This window comes from Hyla sarda, chromosome 6 (genome assembly GCF_029499605.1).
Source record: "Hyla sarda isolate aHylSar1 chromosome 6, aHylSar1.hap1, whole genome shotgun sequence".
In the NCBI taxonomy this organism is placed as follows: Eukaryota; Metazoa; Chordata; class Amphibia; order Anura; family Hylidae; genus Hyla; species Hyla sarda.
The window spans coordinates 26,531,205-26,549,759 of record NC_079194.1 but is presented as its reverse complement, the minus strand read 5'-3'; the positions used below and the strand labels follow the sequence as shown (position 1 = coordinate 26,549,759).

Here is an 18,555-nt window from a genome sequence, read left to right as displayed (position 1 = left end):
AAAAGTTATAGGGGGTCAGAAGATGACATTTTTAAACGTATACATTTTCCTGCATGTAGTTTCCAGATTTTTTCCAGAAGTGCGACAAAATCAAACCTATGTAAGTAGGGTATCATTTTAACCGTATGGACCTACAGAATAATGATAAGGTGTAATTTTTACCGAAATATGCACTGCGTAGAAACGGAAGCCCTCCAAAAGTTACTAAAATGGCGTTTTTTCTTCGATTTTGTCGCACAATGATTTTTTTTACGTTTCGCCGTGCATTTTTGGGTAAAATGATTAATGTCACTGCAAAGTAAAATGACTAATGCAACTGCAAAGTGACGCAAAAAATAAGCCATAATATGGATTTTTAGGTGGAAAATTGAAAGGGTTATGATTTTTAATGTAAGGAGGAAAAAACGAAAGTGCAAAAACGGAAAACCCTGAGTCCTTAAGGGGTTAATTTTTCAGAGGCCTTTTCAAAAAATGAAAGTAGTGATCTGATTGGTTGCTATGGGCAACTCAGCAACTTTTCGTCTGGACAGGTTTTAATATAAGAAAACAGGAGTCATATCTAAAGTTTTCATGTAGTCTAATAGGTTTTTATTTAGCCTCATATACTGCGCAGGATGTGAAACCATCGTAACCAACATCATTCTTCTATAATTTCAATGTATCCGAACGTTCACTCCGCAGCTCAATCCTGTGGGAATAGGAAACATAAAATGACTTCTATCTGATATATGCTTGGCACACTCGGGGAAACATAACTTCATGATATGTAACCACATCTGGCTGCCATATGGGAGACAATAAAACTCTGAAGTGATCTGCTTCAGCGGGCAACGTTACTGGAAACACGCGGAGATATAAACACCGGAATGATAACGTCCACCGCAGCCACCCAGACTACAGAGCTGTATTTTACCTCCCAGTAGAAATGTAAATTCTGCCACTTACTATATGAGGCACCAGTCCTTCTCATGTCGTCTGCTTAAAATGAGAAAAAAATAATAATTCAAATGACTTCTATTTAAAAATATCAAAACCTTCCAGTACTTATTAGCTGCTGTATGCTCCGGAGGAAGTTGTGTAGTCTTTCGAGTTAGACACAGTGCTCTCTGCTGTCACCTCTGTCCGTGTCAGGAACTGTCCAGGGCAGTAGAGGTATATTATGGGGATTTTCTCCTACTCTGGGCAGTTCCTACAGTTTATAACCTTGGCGTGCTTGACTATAAATCAGTGATGCTCAGCCTGATCTGTCTGATGATCTGTCTGCCTGTCTCTGACCACGCACAGGACCTCAGCCAGTACCTGGACTCCTCTTCGCCTTTCCCTTTTGGTGCCCTGCACTAGCATTTCTTGGACTGCTGCCACCTATACTGGGACCACTGCCAAAGGTAGCTATCTGGTGGGCCCCTTCAACGAAGACCAGATCAGAGAGAGTTAAAGAATAAAAACCAAGGAGCTATTTGGGTTAATAACATTTTATTGCAGAGGTAATTGAATAATAGAAGCAGGCATATGGAGCCTGCAAAAGTACAACTTACATTGGCCGCATTGTTAAAAAGAACATGAACAATATAAAGGCGTTGAGCGCAGCCACTAGAAAGAGACAATATGATAAACATCAAGAAAACTAAATAAAGTTTAATAGTTGCCATTAAAGGGGTACTTCGCTGCTAGACATCTTATCCCCTATCCAAAGGATAGGGGATAAAGATGTCTGATCGGGGGGCCCGCTGCTGGGGATCTCCCGCAGCACCCGGCGTTTGTTTGTGTCCTGCGGCAGTGGTTGTGATGTCAAGACCACGCCCCCTTGTGAGGTCATGCCACGCAACCTCCATTTATGTCTATAGGAGAGGGCATGTCTGCCGACACGCCCCCTCTCATAGACATGAATGGAGGGGGCGTGGTGTGATTTCACAAGGGGCGTGGCCGTGACCTCAAAGATTGCTGCCTCCAGCTCCGAGCATTCTGAACAAAATATTCAGAACACTGGAGAACCATTGTACCCCTTTAACTTTAAGTATCATATGCTGCTATAGAAAGAAAGAAAAAGATAAGTAGATAGAGAAAAAAAGGGTGTGGAGGTGAGAGGAAGGAAGAAGGAGAATGGAAGTGTGGAGCACTCCCGTCTCAATTTAGGTTTGAAAATTAGCAACCATGAATGCTGCCGGCCCAGCCAATCAGGAAGGGGGAGTGCCAGGCCAATCAGCAGTGTCACCATTGCTCACACCTCCTGGTGGTGGGAGATTTAAATGGGCAGCTTACAAGGCGAGTTGCCCATGATAGTGGATTTATCCCTCACAAGTGTTGATATTCCCTTGCTTGTCTGTTGTCTATTCCTGACCTAGTCTCTTGCCTGTTACCTGACTATTATCCTGCCTTGAAGCCCTCTTGGTTTGACTCTTGTTTATCCATTTGGTTCTGATAGTGTACTTTGTTGCTATCCTGGTTTTGACCCTTTGGCTTGCCCCTGGATTTCCCTCTGGTTTCTGACTTTGTCTTATATCTATGTGTTTCTGATCTGGTCTCTGATTTCCCTGATGCCCCAACACTTAGTTAGGGGCCATTGTTTAGGGCAGATCATCCAAGTAGGTAGGGACAGTGGGTTGGGGTGAACTTAGGGCTGCACTAATGCCTATCAATCATGTCATAGAGATTTAAAAAAAAGCAATTTGGGGGTCTGCAATGAGATTTCCATGGCAAACCAGATTGAAAAGGTGAAAGACCAAGGATCAAAAGGTTAGTATGCAGTAACAATCCCACCACATATGGAGAAGGTCTCTATCTCTCAGCAATCCATAGACCAAGGAGACAACATGTGTGTGTGGAAAAGGGGGCATATATTGGTACCCAACGACTCAAGGGTGTGAGAGGCCTGTGAAGGGGTTCTTTAAGAGAACGGGAGGAATATAATTATTGGAGTTGACCATGGAGGAGCCAGGAGTTGCCCAAAGTCAAACCAATTGGAAACAATCATGGGATTCTAAAAAAGGTGCTCCAGAATTGTTATGAGTACAAGTATTTACTAAAACCACAGGTCCATTTTAAGAACCAGACTAATATAGAAGATTTAACAGGGCTTTGGATTCAAGTATAGTCCGTATTTGTGTTGTACTTTTCTTTTGTTACTCCCCACACCGGACATACTTGTCCACACCGCCTGATCTCAGTAACAGAACAACTATACACGACAACAGGTGGAAATGTTTATTTCAGAAAGTTTATTTAGACAGTAGTATTAGCAGCAAATACATAAACTATAATATCATGTTATACACTCAGAAATGTATTCATAAAAGAGAACAATAAATGGATCCAACCTCTGGGTCTCACTCTTCACTATTACTGCAGTATTCAAAGAATCCAAGAGAACAAAGGCCACATTGCTTGCTCAGCTATTTCTGTGACTGGTATCGTAGCCTAACCCTATTCATATTTAAGGGATACTCCACCCCCTATGCAAAGGATAGGGGATAAGATGTCTAATCGTCGGGGTCCCGCAGCTGGGACCCCGCAATCTCTGTGCAGCACCAGGCGTTCATTTAGAATGCTGGGTGCTGGTGGCGGGGGTTGTGACGTCATGGCAATGTCCCTTGTGATGTCACACCACACCCCCTCAATGCAAGTCTAAGGGAGGGGGCGTGGCGCAGGGTGCCGTAAAATGTTCCGAATCCTGGGGCAGCGGGGTACCCCTTTAAGGAACTGATCTCCAATACCAGACACAGCCCATAGACAACAGTAGTGCTGTTTAGGCTAGGCTCACATGGTTTATAACTGCACTTTTTCTTCTACATCAAATGCATATTAGGCTACATTCACACCAAGTTTGGAGCATACGGCATCCAGATCCAGGAGAAGGAATTTCAAAATTGCCTCCTGCCGCGTCTACGCCGTACCCCATTCAGTTCAATGAGTTGAGCAGTGTCGGCTAGTGATTCCGGTCAGCTCATTTTCTCACCATATGCGGTTTTTGAACCATGGTCTGCAGCATTATTTAGTCTGGTTAAAAAACTGAACACATTGGGAAAGTGAGCCGACCGGAGTCACTAGCTGACTCTCGTTGAAATGAATGGGGTACGGCACGACTTCAGCAGGGACGTGGCAGGAGGCTGTTTTGAAATTCCCCTGCCATATCTGGCTGCCGTATGCCCCAGACATGGTGTAAATGCAGCCAAACCTTTGAAAACCCTGCCCCCCCCTTGTCCTGAATAGGAGACAGGGAATCACAGAAAAGATGTTAAAGAGTACCTGTCACCAGACTAAACTTTTAATATATTGTTCTTATGTAATTATAAGACTCTTTGCTATTTACTTGCTGTTAAAATTCTCAACCTTTAGATGTTTTTAATGTGATTGAAAGCATGGCCACTAGGTGGCTCTGTTCTGTTCCCTGCCACAAGTCAAACAGTTAGTTTGGTCTCCTCCTGGCCTGGCAGGTGTCCAAACTCAGGAAGTGCGTGCGGGGCGTGGCGAGGCACAGCTCTCACAGGCTTCAGTAACATTGCACCTGCTGGGGAACGCCCACTTTCTCCTGCCGGGTGCTCACACAATGTGAGCAAGGGGAAAGGTATGATAGACAGCTTTTTAAAGCTGGGAAAAGAATTTTGAGGGTAGGAGGGGTGTTAGGAGCAGTTAGGGAATATAATCTGAGTTTAGTTTCGAAAATATGGTTAGATGACAGGTTCTCTTTAAATATATACATGTTTCGGTGAATAAGTTCTTTTTCCGAAAGAAGGTCATATTCAGTGAAACATATGTAGGGGTTGGTGCTCTCAAGGCTCCATTGCAAATTGTGACCTTAGTGGTATGCACTGCACTTCATGGCTTATTTTGTTTGCACTTTGCACCTTTGGACTGTTCTAGCTTGAGTATTGTAGTATAATGCTATGGCACTTTATATAATTTCATTACTTGCATGGTGTTTGTATACGCAGCCTTTTTACACCATGTGCTTTCATATATTGTTGGTTATTAAAGGGGTATTCCAGGAATCAAATAACAAAGACCTCTTTCAAAGACCGCTCCCTGTTTGTCTCCAGTTTGGGTGTGGTTCTGCAGCTCAGTTCCATTGAGGTGAATGGACCCAAGTTGTAGAACCACATCCAAAGTGGAGACAAACAGGGCGAGGTCTTTGAAAGAAAAAAGGCCTGTTTTTTTTTTATTCCTGGAATACCCCCTTAATGTAACATTTACACTGCCCGGGACCAACTCGTGAGCACTCATCATTAGTTGTGTTCTTCCTTTTTTATTTATTTATTTTTTTATATATTTATTTATTTACTTTCATAATTTAAATGTTATTATTATTCATAATTTTCATAATCATTTCATTATTCTTGTTTTTTGATGGTTGGTTTTCATTTTACAATGTGTGAACATTTCGGGGGGAAATGCAACATTATTCCTAAGTTTTTTTAGTCCAAATGTTACATGAAACTCCATAGTGAATTATTAAACAAACAATGCATTGGTTGCATGTTTGGGGGGGGGGGGGGGGGGGGCTTAGTGGCATTTTTTTCTGGTATTTTTCTTATAGGCTCTAAAGGAAAATAACGTTTATTTATAGGACTTGTAAAACCAGAACCAGAAAAAATGTGTGTACCGACTAATGAACGTAGAGAATGTCATTGGAAAATGTATGCAGGGAAAAAATAAGTAGAGAATAATAAATAATAATAATTTTATTTATATAGCGCATACAGATTCCGCAGCGCGTAGATGTGAAAGAGGCCTTAAAGGGGTACTCTGCTGCTAGACATCTTATCCCCAATCCAAAGGATAGGGAATAAGTTGTCTGATCGCGGGGGTCCCGCAGCACGTGGCATTCTAAACAAACACAGAGGTCATGCAGAAGTTATCGTGACGTTACACCACACCCCCTCCCATAGACATGAATGGAGGGGGCGTGACGTCATGAGGGGTGGAGCAGTGACGTCACAATCACGGCCTCCGGCTCAGAGCGTTCTGAACAAAATGTTCAGAACGCTGGAGCACCGAAGAACCCCTCTAAAAAAAATCAGGAACAGGTATAATATACCACAAAAAAAATCATTGCTTGTTGAAGGTCTGAGGGAATCTAGAAACATCTGAAGTGTTTTAATTAATATTATTAGGTTTATTAGGAAATAGGAGGAGGATTTTCTAATCTTTTAGCCAGGGTTCCTCCACACTGGACAAAAAAACACATCTAACAGGCGATGTTTCTGCAATATATATTCTCAACATGTAACAAATATGCAAATGACTATTTCAGACACATTTCAGACAGTCTATACTTAGCACATTAGGCCATTGCGCTCCAGTCATAATATAGCAAGAAAAACAACTTAAACACAGATTATTCTCTACCGACAAACACCACAAAAAACATTCCGCTCACAGTCGTCTCTTACATCTGAAGGTTATCTCTTAGGGTCTTAGCCGTCACGCCCCCTCCCATAGACTTGCATTGAGGGGGGGGGGCGGGACGTCATGAGAGGGTGGGGCTATGACGTCACAAGCTCGCGGCGAGAGCTTCAGCGTTCAGAACAGTTTGCTCAAAACGCTGAGCGGAGTTCCCCTTTAAAAAATGACTTTCTTATTTATTTATTTATATGGCTGCCTTATGTAAAATAGTAATATCTTAGAAATAAGTGTCAATAAATAACAATCAAGTCAAAGTTAATGTTATAATAATACAAATAACATTTCATAGAAGTAATAATCATATTTTAAGGCACGGAGACCATACTGAAAGTAGTGTATTACATTATTAAGATAATAAAGCATAGCACTGCTGGCCTGTGACGGATCATATGGCTTTTGTAACAGTTGTGTACGCCCGGTGTCCTGGACATTGGATATGGATCCTCCATTCATCCTCTCCAGAGTGGGTATGTAAGATGGATCAGCTTCTTGTTACTATGTAGCGCAGAGATCCGCGCCATGTCCGCCTGCTGCAGATGAAAGTCAAATACCTGTGGACACAAAGTTCAAGAGTTTAGCTCTGCCTTAAAGGTAAATCAAGGCTTTGCTCTCATGTCAGGAGCAGCAGTTCAGTGCTTAGTGTAACCCTATTCTTGCTGTGCTGGTGCTGTTCCTTTCATTTTTGCTCACATAACGCCTTTAAAAACTAGTAACTGCTAGTAATCATTAACTCCTTCTCCCCCCGCATGTCATCCACAGTAGTGTACTAGCCGTGACGCCTCTCCCTTAGACATGAATTGAAGGCTGTTCCCTGTTCATGAACGCCACAGTCCCTGTGGCCGGAAATCCCCCCCCCCCCCCCCCCCCACGAGCGTGATCAGATATGTTATACTTTGGATAGGGGATAACATGTTTAGTGGTGGAGTATCCCTTTAAAGGTGATCTGCCATCAGTGTCACCCGCACTAACCTGCACAGAATATGCAAAAAACAAACCCTTTATATTTATATGACAAAAAAAAAATCACTGCAGCAGGAAGGAAGGGGTTAACCAAACTCTTATAATTTACTTATATACAATATTTGCATCTTTTACTTACAGTATTGTCCATTTTTATTTCCAGCCAGCTCTAGTTGTAGGAGTGCGCATTATGTGATATATTCCTGTACTGCTGTATAAGATATGTCAGGAATGTTCTTGCAGGGCTGAGATCTCCCCTCCCACTAATGACCCTGTAGTCTACACCAGAATATACTGTATCATGGCATCAGATACTTAGGAGCATAAATCAATTCATTTTCCAGTATTCGCAACAAAGAGGCTCCGAGAGAGAAGGGCCATGAAGGAGGCAGAACAAGGTCTCACGAAACGTCAGATGTTCTGCAGCAAGGTTACTTCACCCGGCTCGGCTCTACGGGGGAAACCACACATAGGCCTCACTCCGAAATCCTATTGTGTCATTAGAGATGTATGCTTTTGGGAAAGCTGGCTCACTACCAATACAGATCCAGTAGAGGTTTGTGAGTGCCTTGCTCAAATCTTTTTTAGTGAATACCGAAATATCTAAAAGAAAACGCTTTCTGTGCAATTACCAGGTTACAGGTGCTAAGTGCAACAAATACATTCCCCTAGCGGTGTTACACTATGGATGAAACACCATTACAAGCATGTAGTATAAGTGTGGGGTCCCACGTGCCGTAGTGCGTATCTTCTCACCCATTGAAGCCAATGGGTAGCAAAATCAGCTGCAGAAAATGTGCAGCAAAATACGGCACATGCAACATATCCAACGTTCGACACGGTGATCCCCGTAGCAGCCAGTATCCACCAGTAGCCCGGAAATGGACAATCCACCTGTAGCCCGGAAGAGCAGTCAAGTACGGGTGATCCTTTGCCGAGACAGCAGAAAAACTGCTGATCGGATCGGCAAGATCGGATTCTTTCCAGGCACCAGTTGGCGGTACAATCAAATTATTGAGACGGTTCACAAACAGATAAAGATGACAGGTGGCTTTGTTATTACAATACGGTAGACAATGATCATAAACACTGTCTAACAAATTGTAACAATAAAGACACCTGTCATCTTTATCTGTTCGTGCCCGGTCCCTTTAATTTGGTTGTACTGCCAGCGGGTGCCTGGAAAGTATACAATCTTGCCTAAATTGTTCCACTGTCTCGGCAAAGAATGAAACATATTTGACTCCTTGTTATACAGTGATACATTATCCTATAAAACTTTATAAAGGGGTACTCCACTGCTCAGCGTTTGGAACAAACTGTTCCGAATGCTGGAGCCGGCACGGGGAGCTCGTGACATCACAGCCACACTCCCTTATGACGTCATGCCCCACCCCCTCAATGCAAGTCCCATAGACTTGCATTGAGGGGGCGGGGCGTGAGATCATGAGGGGGGGGGGACTTTGACGTCACGAGCTCCCGGCGCCGGCTCCAGTGTTTGGAACAGTTTGTTCCAAACGCAGAGAAGCGGAGTACCCCTTTAACTGGGCAGATATGATACTCAGTAGTATGGCAATGTTGGGTGATCTGGATTCACAATTTCAATTCATCTAAATGGGGTAGTTTTGGCACCAAGCACATGGATTTCTTCAAAATCAAATAAATGGGATAGTTTCAGAAATGTATATAAGAAAATTGACCCCTATGGCTCCCGTAGTGGTTGTCACAGGTCACAGGGGGTCACCGAGGCATCTGTGTTGGATCAGCAAGGGATGAATGAGTAGCATATTTTTTATTCTAGAACAGGAAGTAGAAATGGGTGTGTACAGAAGCTCAGCACAACCGGGGCCTAAAGCATGAAGTTCTTCTTTATTGTGGTAAAGGACAACACGTTTCGAGATGATGTTGATCTCTTCATCAGATCTTAGACATTTGCTGCTTCTTTTTAATTTTTGGGCTATCAGACACAACCAGAATCAGAGAACAGCTGTTTTTTTTTTCATCTAATAAAAATAAAAAATAAATAAACAAAACATTCATTTTTGTTATCTGTACCTTAAAATGGTGCAATGGTGTCCTCATAACCCAAAACAGCTGCTTCCTTAAAGGGGTACTCCGGTGGAACACTTTTTTTTTTTTTTTTTTTTTTTTATGAGCTGGTGCCAGAAAGTTAAACAGATTTGTAAATTACTTCTATAAAAAAAAATCTTTACCCTTCCAGTACTTATTAGCAGCTGTATGCTACAGAGAAAATTCTATTCTTTTTGAATTTTGTTTTTGTCTTGTCCACAGTGCTCTCTGCTGACACCTCTGTCCGTGTCAGGAACTGTCCAGAGCAGCATAGGTTTGCAAAGGGGATTTTCTCCAGCTCTGGAAAGTTCCTGATATGGGCATCAGGTGTCAGCAGAGAGCACTGTGGACAAGACAAAAAAGAAATTCAAAAATAATAGAATCTCCTCTGTAGCATATAGCTGCTAATAAGTACTGGAAGGGTAAAGATTTTTTAATAGAAGTAATTTACAAATCTGTTTAACTTTCTGGCACCGGTTGATTTATAAAAAAAAATGGTTACCACTGGAGTACCCCTTTAAGAGGTTAAATGTGTTGCTGCTTTTTTTAAAAGAAATATTCTTAACGCTTGCTTAACCAGAGTTCTGATTCAAAGCGAACACTATCAGTCCGTGTGGAAATGTGCTGGGAGACAGTGTTCCTGGCTCATTCTATGGAAAGTAATCTCGGCCAATGTGAAGGATTTCACCCATTATGGTACAAAGTGTCTGAAGTGATACAATTTACAGGGCTATTTGGAAAACATTTATCTCATTTACTCCAATCCTCACAATAAACAGCTCGTCCATGTGTCATTGATACTAATCCATAGTTATGTCATCTCTCACACGTGATAATCTCTTTTTAATTGTTACTTATAAATCTATTCTCACCTACTGTCCAGCATTGTCCTATCTCCACCACGGTGCAAAACAATAGACATTCAATTACCCACTAATTCATGTGATTGCACTTTGTCTAATGGCTAAATTACTTTACCCGACCCCCTGCTAGATATGAGCAAGATCGGCCCTTGTTTCCCAAGCTTATTACAAGGCAACCAGGGCCACACAATCAATTGCTGGATAGATCGAGGGCCCTATACTCTTCATCGGATTCCATACTCTTCTGACAGGATAAAAACTCCAACGCATTTCGGATCATCCAAGGTCCTTGATCCTTAGTCATTGATCATGACTAAGGATCTTGGATGTTTGGTGCTGGACATTCCGTATTCTTCCCTACTCGGACTTGGATGCCATACTCTTCTTACAGGATAACAAAGTTTACACTTTTCAAATCATCCAAGGTCCTTAGCCATGGTCAATGACTAAGGATCTTGGATGCTTGGTGCTGGACATTCCATACTCTTCTTTGGATTCCATACTCTTACAACAGGATAACAGCGCAGATGCATTTCGGATCATCTGAGGTCCTAAGGCCCTGATCATGACTAAAGATCTTGAATGCTTGGTTCTCGGCATTCCATACTCTTTTTTGGATTCCATACTGCAACAGGATAACAACTCCAATGGGATTTGGATCATCCAAGATCCTTGGTCATTGACCATAACTAAGGATCATGGATGCTGGACATGGAAAATGACATTTCCGTGCCGGAGACATCTGGCAAGGAAATTCCACCGGGTACACAGAGCAGCAGAATCCTGTTGAATTCAATGGGACTCTGCTGCAGCAGGATTCTGACATGTGAACATGGCCTAAGTCTCTCAAAACCAGAAAAGTCTTCTCTTCAGTGAGAGCAAGTACCCCCCATCATGAGCTATTTTTCTTGCGGGCAGCTAACCTTCTATAATACCCTTGTACAGGGAAGCTACCTATAGGTGTCACTAGACAGTACAGTACACTATAATACAGTACAATAAGACGTGCTGTTTGTGCCATGCACAGGCACTTCTGTTGGCGTAGCATGTCCCTGCCCAGGCTGCCCACCAAAGAGAAATGGAGCAGGAGGACAACCTGCCTGATTTTGTTGCTGTGGACACCATCACAGTGACCTGCATACTGGGGGAGGGGGAGTACATACCTGGCCAGTAGCCACCTGACCAAGACATAACAGCAACCGCCCACTGAACACAAACGTACATACACCCTTACAAAATACAGACATCTACATACAGAGATATAGGGTGGAAATATCTAACATATATCTACACAGAACATATCTATGCATTTTATTGTTATTAGTATATGTAGCTGTACTGTAGCAAGTTCTATTTTTCTCAGATTTTTTATCCATACGAGCGTGGACTGTAGAGTATCTTGTACAGCTGGCCGCTCTCCAGTGGTGTAGAGATTATTCAGAGCATTGTATGGCCACCAGACAGGAAGCCGCGCTCTCGTCACTCTCCGTGTCCCCTCCCTTCCACTCTTTGTTTATTTTCTAAGCTTTCCTGAAACATTGTTTTTAGCGATGAGTTTGCCCGAGATAACGTTCCTCTTAAATGGTAATTTTTTCCATTATAACCACCACTCTAGAGTTACAACAGTGATGTTCCTGATCTGTATGTAATAAAGATTACAGCACGTTATGAAAGAGTACATGATGTACTGGCCTAACGTACAGGTGCCCCTGCCCTCGACAGCCCTAAAGTGGTCCTAGACCTTCTCAGTGATGGTTAATAGGCTGAACGTTGCCACTCCTGTGCTGATTGACGCCTCCACTGACTCTAATCCCAGAGCCAATCCTCTCATTGTGAGCCTATTGGGGGGTCTGCCAGTGCCCATACCTATGATCTGCTCAACAAGTCAAAAACAACAATATTTGCTCTCACAAATCATCACACCGCAATAAGCCAACACTGACGCCTCAGTACACTTATATACTACGCTGACTCAACAAATGTCAGCCTTCAGGATGGGTTTCACTTTCCTTGTGGTCAGCTAACCTTCCTGATAAAATGTAAACAACCTGGTCTATACGGAACTATAGGGAACTATATTGTGTGGGTTTACTGCTCAATGTCCAAACCACTAAGAAGCCTTGAAACATGACCTGTAAGACGCCCTATAAGAGCTGCCAGTCATCGCAAGAAGAAACAATGCTCCAAGGCTTCTCACCCAACCAGATATTGCCAGGGACTACTGATAGGATTCAGATTATTGGGCAGACTAGATGGGCCAAATGGTTCTTATCTGCCGACACATTCTGGCCCTCATTTACTAATACAAACCCGACATGTTTTGTCGGGTTGTGCGCCAGAAATTCTGTCTGCGCCAGATGTTGCGCCAGAATAAAAAAAAAACCAACTAACTCTCCATTTTGAAAAAAGAAAACCCGAAAAAGGGGTGTGGCCGCTGGGAAAATGGGGCATGGTCTCTGAAAAGGGGCGTGTTCCCGACATTTTCACAAAAACCCAACATATTTACTAAGGTTTCCACAGAAAATGTGGTGGATTTGAGCTGAGGAAAACCCGACAGATCAGAGCATGTATAAAAGAAAATGTAGGGAAAGTGGAAAATGTAGGGAAACCTTAGTAAATACCGTGGAAAATAAATTGTAGGGAATTAAAAGCGACAAAGAAAACTACACTCCACTCTTCGTAAACGAGGGTCTCTATGTTTCTAACCAGGTACCACCCTGATCTGTACTGAAGAGGGAAGAGAATCCCAAAACAGCTGTCTACAGATAGATTCAACAGGAGAAAGAAAAAGGGGGGGCTCAATCAAATCAATGTTAATAAATGTATGGGTGATGATCAGTGTACAATTAAGCACACAGGAACAAAGAAGAGAAAGTATAACACTGAAAAAACATCAGCACACCAGTATACAGTGACCCCTCGACCTACGATGGCCCCGACATACGATCATTTCAACATACGATGGCCTCTCAGAGGCAGCATCAACATATGATGCTTTTGTATGTCGGGGCCATCGCTTAAACGGCTATCCGGCAGCGCAGACTGCTTCAGCTGCCACCGGATAGCCGTTTACGGTGCCCCGTGTGGTCCGCTGACGATCACTTACCTGTCCTCGGGGCTCCGGCGCGTCCTCTTCGGGATCCCCTGCATCGTCGGCGCTCTCCATCGTCGTCATCACGTCGCTGCGCACGCCGTCCCGTCGTCCAATAGGAGCGGCGTGATGGCTGCAACAGAGAGCGCGGATGCCGGGGAAGCAGAGGCCTTGCCGGAGCGTCGGGGACACCTCGGGGACGTGGCGACAGCGATGGACAGCGACATCCCGGGCAGCGGTGACAAGCGGTGACGGTCCGGAGCGGTGGGGACAGGTGAGTACAACTTCCTCTAACAGTGGGTTTTCAACCTGCGGACCTCCAGATGTTGCAAAACTACAACACCCAGCATGCCCGGACAGCCAAAGGCTGTCCGGGCATGCTGGATGTTGTAGTTTTGCAACATCTGGAGGTCCGCAGGTTGTAGACCACTGTCCTATACTTTACATTGCACGGATCCCTCAACATACGATGGTTTCAACAAACGATGGTCCGTTTGGAACGGATTACCATCGTATGTTGAGGGAACACGTGAAGGTTAGCTGGAAGAGCTGACCTAATTTGTGGGAGGAGTCTGAGCGTGATTTAAGGCAGAGGCCCTGACGCACGGGCGTCTGCCTCAGCACCGTGCTGCTTCCGGTAGAGCTACGCGGTTTACCCGGTCCTGACGTTTTGCTTCTGGGAGTCAGGTAAGGGCACCTTCGGGTATGCCTGGTTATTGTTTCCTCATAGCCTGCGGAGGTACGGGTCACCAACCCATCCGGCCTTCATTCTAGGCATACGAGCACAGTTACCACGGGGTAGGGTATCACGTGATGCCTCCGCTGTTCCCCGCTAGTCACGTGGGCTGCCGAGAGCGGCACATGTATCGGAGCGCCGCACTGAAGCCCAGAGGTCGGTCGTACAGGCAGCTCGGGCTGCTCGCTGTCACTAGCCGCCGCTGCGGTCAGGGAGATACTTGGTCCAGGGGGGGTTTGGTGTTTGCAGGTACAGGGGGGTTTTTTCGGCAGCGTCCCATGGTGCCCCCGGCAGCCCAGTTTTACGCCGGGTTAGCAGGACCCTCCCACGGGTTCTTACTGGTTGTCACGGGGACACCGCGGGGCAGGCTGAAAAAGCCAGGATGGGGGTCCATGATTGGGCCTTCTTTTCCCGGGGTCTCTGTCAGCACGTTTTGTCTCTGGTGTCTCCGGCATTTGTGCATAGTCTTTCTCCTTGAAACTGGGCCTCAGGTCACGCCGGGGGGGGGGGTTTCGGGACACTCAGGGAGGCTAATAGGTCGGGGCGGTTGCCACAGGCAACAGTTTCCGGGCTCACCAGTTTAGAGCCTAAATAAGCAGGTTTCAGGGTATGGTTGCCGGTGTGGCAGGTCACTTTGTTTCAAACGTTAGGTAGCTGAACTATTCCTACTGTCCGTCTGTCAGGAGGGTTCTCAGTTATACACGGATTTATTAATTTAAGTACATGCACCTTTTGCAAGTAGTATATTTTGTGAAGACACTGAAAGGTTTAGGTTACTGTGTTCTCTCTGCACACCTGTCATGAAGTCCTTCATGTGTTCAGACCAGGTTATGCTGACGCAGCACTTGTTATGTTATTTCTACAGATCCCGTCTGACTGAACATCTTACAGCTAAATAATCGGGCTAAAGTTTCTAAGTATGTATTGGTATCTAGACTGGATGTAGATGTTATGGTGTCGTAAAAGTAGTGATGGTTAGGTACTTTATCTAGTTATAATACGATAATCTTTCCATATTTAGGTTAGGCTTTTTCTTTCCTTCACCGGAATTAGGAAAGTCACGATCCAACTTAAGGTAGCGTACTGTTATGATTGTTACGGCGGTTGGGCACAGTTAGGCTATTCTGGTTTTCGCTCTCTCTTTTAGCGAAACCTAGCGCACGTCTGGTGGAGTATGATAATTGGAGGGGGGGGGGAACGAGATACATGGCAGTTACACATGGGTTAGGGACATAAATCCGTGGCGTTCAATGCACATAGGTGTTTTAAGTTATACGTGGTTATGCATCAATAGGCACGGCAGGGTAAGATTCTTGGATATATCCTGTCACTTTGGTACAGGTCGAGGCGGATTGCCGGGTCAATCCTCGGGTCCTCTTTCTGTTATCAATAGTCTTGGATCGTCAGTAGAGGCTGATTGCCCGCGGCAGTCCTCGCGCTTCGTAATCTGACGTAGTGTCACATATAGTTCACCTGTCTTGTCCTAAGTGCACCTCTCGAGGTGGATTGACTCATCAATCTACGTGCCTCACGGGGGGGTTTTCTCGGGAGCATCGGGTTTTCATCATATCAGGTCAATCCTGATATTCCGGTATTTGTCTTTCAGGAAATGTCGCACGTGTCAGAAAGCATGGACGGGGCCGCTGCCCCACCTTCCACCGCTCCGCTTTCACCAGCAAGTTGTTCATCTGGCGGGAATGCAATGACTCTTAGGTCCTGGACCATCCCTAGAATCACGGCTGAACTTCGCCGTCGGGGTATCCCCTTCCCTGCCACGGCAAGGAAAGCCGAGTTATTTAGGATCTTGCATTCCCACGAGGGCAATAGCTCCCACAGTCAAGAAGATTGTGATCCAGTATCCTTAGTACAGATCCATAAGCTTCTTAACTCATTATCCACCTCGATGCACGAGATGCAGGATAGGCTTACCACTCTGGAGTCCCGTCCTACTGCTATCTCTGCAACAGCACCCCCCGAGTCCACCAATCCCTTACCCACAGCTGGAAACTCCGCGGCCGTGAGCACTGGAGGTTCAGGTGTTGGCACGCCACCTGTGGCAGCTGCCACTCCAGTTTTTCCATCAGGACCACCGGTCCCGTCCAGCTCGGGAATGGTCTCACCTGTCCTTGATCCCCTGTCCGGGTTAAATTCTTCAGGTACGTCCTCTTCAGCCGTCAGCCTTATCCCGGCACATTTCATACCTGAAGCCATCAGGAGGGACATCCTAGAAGGGAAAGAGGTCAACCTTGCTTCTCTCCTGGTGGCTTCCCAGGACGTCCTTGACAATAGAACCTTCGCCTGCGGAGAGGTCTCAGTTGTTGTCAAGGCTAGGGACCCCAGACTAAACAAAAAATTGAATATCCCTGAGTTTGTTTTGGCATTTGGTCTTTACAGAGATGTGGTGTGTGCTGCTAGTCCTCATAGACGCATTGAATTGGACCAATACCTACACAAACTGGTAGACCTGGGGTACAAATATGGCGGTTTCGCGTTTTATGACTACCATCGTTCCTTTGCCGCTAAAGCCGCCGCCACGTTATGCCAATTCCAGCAAATCACAAATTGGGCTGTGCTAGATACGGAACTATTTTGCAGGCATTTTGCCGGCCTTAGGGCACCTTTGTGCGCCATATGCCAGTCATCCTCACACGCCACAAATTGGTGCTCTAGTTCAGTAGCCAGTACCTCGACAGCAGATAATGGTACAACCCCCAAATCTCAGTTAGGTGCCGCTTTGGACAAACTAGGCAGGCCAGTTCACTATCTAGGAAATGCGCAGATATGCAATAATTTCAACTACTCCTCTTGCAGGTTTAGTCAGTGCCGCCTGTTGCATGTCTGCAGCATTTGTCACCGCGCCCACCCTAAGAGCCAATGCCCCAAGAAGACAGGACCAGAGGCATGACTAGGCCTGGTAAACACCCTAGTCCTTAGAGAATACCTCCAAGGACACCCAGATCCTGATCTCGTGGATTTCCTGTGTAATGGTTGTGAGTTAGGTTTTCATACAGGCCTGATTAGTCTTCCTCAGGAAACTTTCGAATGTCGGAATTTACAATCAGCATCGGCGAACCCTGAGGTCGTCACAGAACTCTTAAGGAATGAGGTGTCTAAAGGTTTCATTATCGGTCCTTTCTCTAGGGCTCCATATAACCAGTGGAGGGTGAGCCCCATTGGAATTGCTTGCGGAAAGTTCTCTAATAAATTTCGTATGATCTATGATTTGTCCGCCCCCCATTCTTGTAACATTCCTAGCCTCAACTCCTTGATACCGTCGGAAGAATTTGCCATGAAATACACGTCAGTAGACGCAGCTATCCAGCGGATCTTGGACCTTGGCACTGGCACCTGGTTATCCAAAGCGGACATCACCGATGCTTTCAAATTACTGCCCATCCATCCAGACCTGTGGCAGTGGCACGGTATCAAGTGGGAAGGGCAGTTTTACTTTGCCACCCGCCTCACTTTTGGCTCTAAGAGCAGCCCTTGGCTTTTTGATACCTTTGCCACAGCTGTTGAATGGATTTTGGTTAACCAGTGGTCCTGCACCAACGTTCTTCATTACCTAGATGACTTCCTTTTGTTAGAAAGTCCAAAGGAAGTACCCAAGGACTTACAGACGCTCCTATCAGTGTTTGGCCACCTGAATATCCCAGTAGCTGATAAGAAAGTGGAAGGGCCCTCTACATCAATTACCTTCCTAGGGGTGGTATTGGACACAGTAAGGATGATAGCCAAATTGCCACAGGAAAAGTTAGAACGCATTCGTACAGTTATCCATGGTATGGCTCGGTCCTCGGTCACAAATAGACACCAGTTACTGAGCCTGTTAGGAATGCTTAACTTCGCCATGAGGATCATTCCTCAGGGCAGGGCCTTTATTTCCCGATTACTGTCCTTGTTACCATCGGCCCCAGAGATGGATTCCCCGGTAGTCCTGGGACAAGCGGCAAAAGCTGATCTAATAATGTGGGACCAGTATCTTACAGGTTGGAACGGGATTTCTATGTTCATACCTTCAGCTAACGCTTCGTCACCTGTGGTCGTTACGGATGCTGCTGCCTCCGCCGGGTATGCTGCCATTCATGATAACCATTGGTGTTCAGAAGCTTGGCCGCCCGAACTTCTGGCTCTGCCAGAATTCTCTGCCACCTCGGCCTTGTTTGAAATAGTCCCCATAGTCGCAGCAACTCAAATATGGGGGCACTTGTGGCAAGGACACACAGTAGTGTTTCTCACTGATAACATCGCCACACGAGACATTATCCAAAAAGGCAGGTCCAGGTCACTCACCATTATGTCTTTTTTGCGACGGCTGGTCCATACAGCATTAATGAAACAGTTTCACATAGAGTGCAGGCATATTGAAGGTAGTAAGAATACGGCCGCTGATGCTCTTTCACGTTTTAATTTACAGGTTTTCCGACAGGTCATGC

At 45.1% G+C, this 18,555-nt stretch overlaps 1 protein-coding gene across 6 annotated transcripts in view; it reads right to left on the bottom strand.

Moving 5' to 3' along the window:
• Window positions 1-2,796: 2,796 nt before the first annotated feature.
• The window catches only part of LOC130275433 (uncharacterized oxidoreductase YtbE-like), a 189,033-nt gene continuing 173,274 nt past the window's right edge, over window positions 2,797-18,555 (bottom strand). For 3 of the 6 annotated variants that reach the window (XM_056523388.1, XM_056523389.1, XM_056523390.1), the window contains one exon: window positions 2,797-6,950. Coding sequence is in view for 4 of the 6 variants with exons in the window: in XM_056523390.1 (XP_056379365.1) it covers window positions 6,849-6,950 (102 nt within the window). In the remaining 2 variants the exon portion in view is untranslated. The remainder of the gene's footprint in view (window positions 6,951-18,555) is intronic. The other 3 variants (XM_056523387.1, XM_056523385.1, XM_056523386.1) reach the window with 1 other exon arrangement.